Source organism: Mchenga conophoros, linkage group LG8 (genome assembly GCF_057382185.1).
Source record: "Mchenga conophoros isolate Kocher_MC1m ecotype Shallow Benthic linkage group LG8, M_conophoros_male_GT1.1, whole genome shotgun sequence".
NCBI lineage: Eukaryota > Metazoa > Chordata > Actinopteri > Cichliformes > Cichlidae > Mchenga > Mchenga conophoros.
Window position 1 is genome coordinate 6,304,326 of NC_140533.1, and position 9,000 is coordinate 6,313,325.

At 43.2% G+C, this 9,000-nt stretch overlaps 1 protein-coding gene across 1 annotated transcript; it reads left to right on the plus strand.

Moving 5' to 3' along the window:
• Positions 1–2,785: 2,785 nt before the first annotated feature.
• LOC146568008 (uncharacterized) lies at positions 2,786–5,046 on the plus strand. Its single transcript, XM_085283335.1, has 4 exons — positions 2,786–2,921; positions 3,135–3,185; positions 3,686–3,763; positions 4,058–5,046. The coding sequence occupies exons 1-4, from the start codon at positions 2,786–2,788 to the stop codon at positions 5,002–5,004; spliced, it is 1,212 nt and encodes a 403-aa protein (XP_085139461.1). The 3' UTR covers positions 5,005–5,046.
• The last annotated feature ends 3,954 nt before the right edge of the window (positions 5,047–9,000 follow it).

Genomic DNA, 9,000 nt, shown 5'->3' on the forward strand with positions numbered 1-9,000 from the left:
ATGATTTTCATGCAGGACAATGCTCCATCACACGCGTCCAAGTACTCCACAGCGTGGCTGGAAAGAAAGGGTATAAAAGAAGAAAAACTAATGACATGGCCTCCTTGTTCACCTGATCTGAACCCCATTGAGAACCTGTGGTCCATCATCAAATGTGAGATTTACAAGGAGGGAAAACAGTACACCTCTCTGAACAGTGTCTGGGAGGCTGTGGTTGCTGCTGCACGCAATGTTGATGGTGAACAGATCAAAACACTGACAGAATCCATGGATGGCAGGCTTTTGAGTGTCCTTGCAAAGAAAGGTGGCTATATTGGTCGCTGATTTGTTTTTGTTTTGTTTTTGAATGTCAGAAATGTATATTTGTGAATGTGGAGATGTTATATTGGTTTCACTGGTAAAAATAAATAATTGAAATGGGTATATATTTGTTTTTTGTTAAGTTGCCTAATAATTATGCACAGTAATAGTCAACTGCACACACAGATATCCCCCTAAAATAGCTAAAACTAAAAACAAACTAAAAACTACTTCCAAAAACATTCAGCTTTGATATTAATGAGTTTTTTGGGTTCATTGAGAACATGGTTGTTGTTCAATAATAAAATTATTCCTCAAAAATACAACTTGTCTAATAATTCTGCACTCCCTGTATTTTTAGGAAATGCTGGTAAAAAACAAGACTTTCCGTGGCTTCATAGTGCTGCTGAAGGCCAAGGTGATGCAATCCAGTTTAAGTATCAGGTTATATTTTTAGGGCCGAGTAATACATTCAGTAAGAAGCAGGAAATTAGAGATCACCTGATCATTTATGTCTTTAAGAGATTTCTCCAGTTTAACTCATTAATGTGGGTCATCATATAATGATACAACCTAAGGGAAGCATCTATAAACTAAATGAAACATGCCTTGGGTGAGCATCAACCTCAGATTATTAAACTGACACGTTGCTTAATGCGCCAACTTGCACTTGAAACTCCACTGTATCCACAGCCCTGACACAGCAACAGGAAAAGTTGGGAACAATTTTGAGGACCCATGCAAGACTTCAGATGGCTTCTAAAATGTGTATATCGTACCCGTCCAGCAAAATACATTACTGTAACTTCAGGGCAAGCTAACCTGTTTATCCTATATTAAATTGCCAAGTAGATTCATGAAACCTGTTTTTCAGGACATTTCACAATATGAAAAAAACCTTCACATCAGTGTGAATTGGTCCACTAAAACTACACTAAACTAAAAGAATCGAGATACCTAAATTATGACTAAATGTCATAGTAGACTATCAATATAATTAAATGAAAATTTGCTGTCAAAGTGAACCTTGAATCATACAGATCCAATATCTGATTTACGAATAAGGACTTTACAGATCGGCTTTTCATTTTCAGTTTATTAAATCTTGCAGAGTAGTCCTTACCTCTAAATATAACCTCTCTCTTCTGTGAATATTACTAAACAAATAAAATCAATTGTCTTGACATGTTGACTTTAAGTCGATTTACCACAAATACTCTAAACACCTCCCGGATTAAAGCGTGCATTGAGTGGGCACATAACTGTTAATCTGTGTGATAACTAAAAACGCACTGAGCATGTATCGTCTCTCCACACAGCCATTCACTGGTGCAGCGCACGTTTAAGACGGTGGATTTCTACGGAAAGTACCAGGACAACATGACTCCTGTGGGTCTGGCCTTCTTCCAATGCCAGTGTGATCAGTATGTGACAGATACCGTGCACAACACAAGACACATCACATAACAACACAATACATGCTGGAACCTGCACGTCTCTCTAACGCGTTCATCTAAGTTGGGCCAGGATTTTTGTGACAGCTGGAAATGTGAGTTTAACGGTTTGCTTTCCTGCATCTTCTCCCTGCAGACATGAGGAAACGTGTCAAATACCGGCAGCCCCTACGCTAGCTGGAAAGATACAGAGATGGAAAAGAGCACAACTATGGAATGTACTGGTTATGCAACACATGCATATTTGAGAAAACGTCAACAACTATGTGGACAATGTTTGTCATATTTATGTCATGATTGTAAAAATAAAGCAAATTTCAGCAGCACTGGTGTTGCTTTATAGTTTGCTTTGTTAAAGACCATATATAATATGTCACATAGCTCCACATCTTCATTTTAAGCATTTCTAGCAAACAATGGGAGATTGACGATGGCTCCTGGGCTAGGCAGATCCTCACGTACTAATGAATATTTAATGAATTGGAAAAAAGGGAGGGAGCGTGGGGCACAAAAGCTTGTAGAATCTGATTATAGCTATGACTCATATTTGCCTGCATATGCTTATCAATTATAGCTGCCCATGTTTGCTTATGTGAAATGTCTCTTTACTGCCAGTTTAGATGGATTGCACTTACAGTTTAAAAACTTCTGCGTGCCTGTCTGATCAGAACAGAACAAAAAATACAAATATTTAAGTACAACATGCCCTCATATGTTTGAAAATTTGCAAAAGTTTGTGGTTTTCATATTTTTAATCCCCTTCAGATAAATTTCAATAATTGATGTTCCGATGTTTCCTTATCTTGGCATTTCCACATTGGTCTGTATTAATCTTTATAGTTAAACTGAACCCTGTACGATCTATCATGAGCTGAAAGACTGCAAAGTTTCTTGCCTTTTCTTATCGGCTCTTCTTCTTTAAAAATATTTCTTGGCAGTTGCAAACAGCAAAATGGTGCATTACTGCCAGCAACTGGTGTGGAGTGCGTCTTTGCTCCTCTTTTTCTTCCAAAGCAAGATAATTGGAGCTGATGAGCTGCAGGTGTGACGCCTGCACAGTGGCCTTTTTAAACCTCACAGGTGACTTCCATCTGTGCTTGGTTGCTGGAACAATGGGAGCTGTTCGGACCATTCTCGTTTGTCTGCTGACTGTTTGGCTTGCTGGAGGTTTTGTAGCTTCTTTCTGTTTCGTTTGACACTTATGTTAATTAACTTAGGAGTAGATTTTTGTAAGATAAGATCTTGGAACTGCTAGAAGGTTCTGGTGTAAAGATTCGGAAATATCACTTAGCTATTGCAAGTTATCTCTTTTGGCATCAAACGGCATAAAGAATGAACAGAAACGTGCTAATTGTAAATCATGTTCCTCCTGTTTTGCAGTCAGTGGATTGAATCACAGACAGAATAAAGTGCTGCAGAGGGAAAAGACAGGTAAGGTCCCTGGCTTCTAATTTATGCTTGAGGGCACACGGTTACAAAATTCATTTCAAGATGGTTGGTGATTAAAATGCCTGTCATTCATCTGAAAGAGTGAAAAATGTATAGAACACAAAATTTTCAAAAGCTTATCAGGGCATGTTGTACTAAGTGTATTCATTTTTTTTTTGTCTTGTATCCTGTGACAAGACCACTCAATGTGATTTGAAGTTATTAAATAAGAAAAATGAAGGGGGGGGGAAATGCTTAAATTGTCAAGAACTGGGTTGTTGCCAGCAGTTGAGTTTAATGGTTATATTATGTGTAATGTTTTCAAATTAAAAGTATAAAACACAGGGTCATAATTCAAATAGACACTTATGTAAGTACCTGTTACTGTCTGTATGTGTGGACTCGGAGGAAGATATTTGTTAACTTTGGAAACCAGCTGAAGGTTGTAGTATAAACTTTCCCTCAATGTGAAAACCTCTGGTATAATAAGGTTGTGTTTACAGGTCTTGGAGCCAATGATGGTTCAATACAGAGAGCGCTTGCCCTGCTCCAGTCAATATTGACTCAAAATGTTGATGAAGGTAAGCAAGATCCAGTTTTATGTAGTTTGTTGCCAGTAGTTGACAAGCATGTGACAGCACACTTGTGTGGGGCACATGCATGAGGGCTTTGGTCAGTGGTGTTGTAATTGACTTAAAAATCCTTATCTACATTGTTCATTGACGTAATGTAGATATTTATGCAACAGTATCCTTGCATATGACCAAAAAGTCATGTAGGGCACAAAGTCTGGGACCAGTTGCTCGGTGTGGATTTGACTAAATCTTAATCGTGTCTGTGGTTTTGTTTAAATTTTGTTTTTATTTTTGTTCCAGTACAACAGGAAACTAATGAAGTGGATACTGAAGCATCAGTTGGAAACTTGAAATCTGGATTGCCTTTGAAAAAGCCAAACAACGTTAAAACCGTGAAGGGAAAAACTGCAGTCAGTCAGAATGTTGGTTTCCAGGGAGGTTTCTCCAAACCGAGTGACTCCAACGCCACGGCGGGCGGCCTGCTGAGTGACTCCAACGCCACGGCGGGCGGCCTGCTGAGTGACTCCAACGCCACGGCGGGCGGCCTGCTGAGTGACTCCAACGCCACGGCGGGCGGCCTGCTGAGTGACTCCAACGCCACGGCGGGCGGCCTGCTGAGTGACTCCAACGCCACGGCGGGCGGCCTGCTGAGTGACTCCAACGCCACGGCGGGCGGCCTGCTGAGTGACTCCAACGCCACGGCGGGCGGCCTGCTGAGTGACTCCAACGCCACGGCGGGCGGCCTGCTGAGTGACTCCAACGCCACGGCGGGCGGCCTGCTGAGTGACTCCAACGCCACGGCGGGCGGCCTGCTGAGTGACTCCAACGCCACGGCGGGCGGCCTGCTGAGTGACTCCAACGCCACGGCGGGCGGCCTGCTGAGTGACTCCAACGCCACGGCGGGCGGCCTGCTGAGTGACTCCAACGCCACGGCGGGCGGCCTGCTGAGTGACTCCAACGCCACGGCGGGCGGCCTGCTGAGTGACTCCAACGCCACGGCGGGCGGCCTGCTGAGTGACTCCAACGCCACGGCGGGCGGCCTGCTGAGTGACTCCAACGCCACGGCGGGCGGCCTGCTGAGTGACTCCAACGCCACGGCGGGCGGCCTGCTGAGTGACTCCAACGCCACGGCGGGCGGCCTGCTGAGTGACTCCAGTTCACTAAATGTGAAGCAGCTGAAGTTGGTGCTGGAAGACTTGACTTTGGCTTTGGAATCTTACACTAATTCCACAGTCCTGACACAATAGCAAGAAAACTGCTTTGCTCTTGAATAAAACTCTTAACTTCAAGTTATGTGTTTATTTGTCCACTGATTAAGGTACTTTACCTATTTCTAACATTTTAGTCATTTCCATAGTAATCCTAGACAACTAAATTATTGGTATAATTTGCGTAGGTGGTAAGCTCTGGGTGGTTTTATATTTTTTTAATTAAAAAAAAAAAGCCCAACAAAGCTAGTTTACCAAAATGTCAAGAACAATCAGAGGGAAAGTCAGAGCTCTTTTGAGCAAACCATCCATTTAACGTTAACCAGTAATGACTTCATGAACTTCACAAATAACATTTTTATCATTAAAGAAAAAATTACCAATAATCATCCCACAGATGTAATATCTACAGCTACTTTAGTACCATTGATGTTAGACTCTTTTTCACCAATAGATCTTTTGGAGTTAACTTCAATAATTGCCTCCCCCAAACCATCAACGTGTCTTTTAGACCCCATTCCTACAAAACTGCTCAAAGAAGTCCTGCCATTAATTAATTCTTCGATCTTAAATATGATCAACCTATCTCTAATAATCGGCTATGTACCACAGGCCTTCAAGCTGGCTGTAGTTAAACCTTTACTCAAAAAGCATCTCTAGACCCAGCAGTCTTAGCTAATTATAGGCGAATCTCCAACCTTTCATATCAAACATCCTTGAAAGTGTAGTTGTCAAACAGCTAACTGATCATCTGCAGAGGAATGGCTTATTGGAAGAGTTTCAGTCAGGTTTCAGAGTTCAGCACAGAAACCGCTTTAGTGAAGGTTACAAATGATCTTCTTATGGCCTCTGACAGTGGACTCATCTCTGTGCTTGTCCTGCTAGACCTCAGTGCAGCATTCGATACTGTTGACCATAATATCCTATTAGAACATGCTGTAGGTATTACAGGTACTGCACTGCAGTGGTTTGTATCATATCTAATAGACTCCAATTTGTGCATGTAAATGGAGAGTCCTCTTCACACACTGAGGTTAATTATGGAGTTCCACAGGGTTCAGTGCTAGGACCAATTCTGTTTACATTATACATGCTTCCCTTAGGCAGCATCATTAGAAGACACAGCATACATTTTCACTGCTATGCAGATGACACCCAGCTCTACCTGTGCATGAAGCCAGATGACACACACCAATTAGTTAAACTGCAGGAATGTCTTAAAGACATAAAGACCTGGATGGCTGCCAACTTTCTGCTTCTTAATTCAGATAAAACTGAGGTTATTGTACTCGGCCCTGAAAATCTTAGAAATATGGTATCTAACCAGATTCGTACTCTGGATGGCATTACCTTGGCCTCTAACGCTGTGAGGAACCTTGGAGTCATTTTTGACCAGGACATGTCCTTCAACGCACATATTAAACAAATATGTAAGATTGCGTTCTTCCATTTGCGCAACATCTCTAAAGTTAGAAATATCCTGTCTCAGAGTGACGCTGAAAAACTAGTTCATGCATTTATTACTTCCAGGCTGGACTACTGTAATTCATTATTATCAGGATGTCCAAAAAACTCGCTGAAAAGCCTTCAGCTGATCCAAAATGCTGCAGCAAGAGTCCTGACAGGGACTAGAAAGAGAGAGCATATTTCTCCTGTTTTGGCTTCCCTTCATTGGCTTCCTGTTAAATCCAGAATTGAATTCAAAATCCTGCTCCTCACATACAAGGTCTTAAATAATCAGGCCCCATCTTATCTTAATGACCTTGTAGTACCAGATCACCCTATTAGAGCACTTCGCTCTCGCTCTGCAGGCCTACTTGTTGTTCCTAGAGTATTTAAAAGTAGAATGGGAGGCAGAGCCTTCAGTTTTCAGGCCCCTCTTCTGTGGAACCAGCTTCCAGTTTGGAGACAGACACTAACTCTACTTTTAAGATTAGGCTTAAAACTTTCCTTTTTGCTAAAGCATATAGTTAGGGCTGGACCAGGTGACCCTGAGTCCTCCCTTAGTTATGCTGCAATAGACGTAGGCCCCCTCCAGGGGCAAGGGTACCTAGACCCGGTTCGTAGAGTACGCTTGGGGAGTGTGATCGTGTGTACAGCGTCTCTTTATGTCTGTCTCCACGTTGGTTGAGTGTGGAGTGAGTGCATATGAGAGCATGAGGGGGGGAATGGATGTTTGTGTCTGTGTGTGCCTGTATGTCTGTGTCTATATGTCAGGTTGGGTATCAGACGCCACCTCTCTGGGGACACCTCAGGCCCTCCAAGGTTTGGAGGCCTATCTCCACCCACCACCACTTCCCCTGCCAGTGGCGGACTCCCTCAGGTGTCGGTGCGTTGGTGGTTCTTTGTGTCTGGGGGTGGGCGTCCAGGTACACACCGGCTCACTTATCGGGGCCTGGAGCCTGGGGCTCGCTCGGGCCCCTTCGGAGGTGGGGTGCCCCCGGTCTCTCGGCCTGGGGCTCGGTCACTCAGGCACAGCTGGCGGCCGGCGGAGCTCATGGGCGCGTCACTGCAACTCCCCCTGGCTTCTGCTCCGCGGCTGCTGAGTGAACCCTCATCTGGGACTCTCCTCAGCTCTTACTGGAACAGTGGCGCGGCTGCCCCTCTGTTGGTCTTCCTTGGTCTCTTGTGTTCTGGGGGCCTCTGGATGTCTGGAGTTTTGATCTCCTCCATACCTGCTTCACACCCTGGAGGACGGGGCTGTGGCCCCCCCACACTCCCTAGCAGATCGTTACATGGAGAAACCTTTGGAATACAAGCGCGCTGATCCACACAGGTATGCACACGGGTGTTCACTGCTCGTAGACCCAAATTACACCTTTCCTAGCTGCTACTCCGAAGCACATCTGTCCTGCGTGCTGCACAACAACATTGAATATTTAGTATTTACTGCTGTTTACACTTAGCTAGATTAATTCGATGGTGTTGTGTTTAGTATGTTGCTTTGGTTTTTTTTTGTCTTTTTTGCTTGTTTTCTATTCTTCTCTCAACAGGTGATCCAGGAGATTTTTTTTTTCTCCCCCCCTTTCTCACTGTCCCTCTCCCCTTCTGTTTTTCCTTTCCTTCCTCTTTCTTTCTCCCTTTCCTATCCCTCACTCATGTCTGTCCCGTCTGTAACATCTGAAAATAAAATATAATAAATAATAAAAACAAAGATCGACCAAATGGACCAATACGGCAATGCCACGATGATCCACTTGGCAAAGTAAATCCATTGGGTATCCTTGTTGGTCTTCAGACAACAATTCTGATGGCTAAAGAACCAAATGGGACAGGCAGAAAAAAAAAATAGACGTAGGCTGCCGGGGATTCCCATGATGCATTGAGTTTTTCCTTTCCAGTCACCTTTACTCACTCACTATGTGTTAATAGACCTCTCTGCATCGAATCATATCTGTTATTAATCTCTGTCTCTCTTCCACAGCATGTCTTTATCCTGTTTTCCTTCTCTTACCCCAACCGGTCGCAGCAGATGGCCACCCCTCCCTGAGCCTGGTTCTGCTGGAGGTTTCTTCCTGTTAAAAGGGAGTTTTTCCTTCCCACTGTCGCCAAAGTGCTTGCTCATAGGGGGTCATATGATTGTTGGGTTTTTCTCTGTATCTATGAAGCGCCTTGAGGCGACTTTTGTTGTGATTTGGCGCTATATAAATAAAATTGAATTGTATTGAATTGAATAGGGAAGGGTGGTGAGTTCATTGCTTATAGGTATGACATGAAAATGATACGGACCTCAAAGATATAGTTCCTAATAATGAAATAATATCCTTAAATAAGCTGAATTTTAACCTACAAAACACCAAACTTCATAGTGGCCAGTAGCTATGTCAATTTACTGTGTGTGCACTAAAGAATGGTGAAAATACAGAAATGTAAATTATTTTTAACTTGAGCAGAAATGCAGAACTCTTGAGGTTTACTACTATGTGGATGTGCACCTTTAAGGTCTGTGATAATGACCTTGGCAATTTACATAAATGTATTATGTAATGTTATTTGCGACAGTGTAATTTGGTTACCTTTAGTTTCTGACTGACC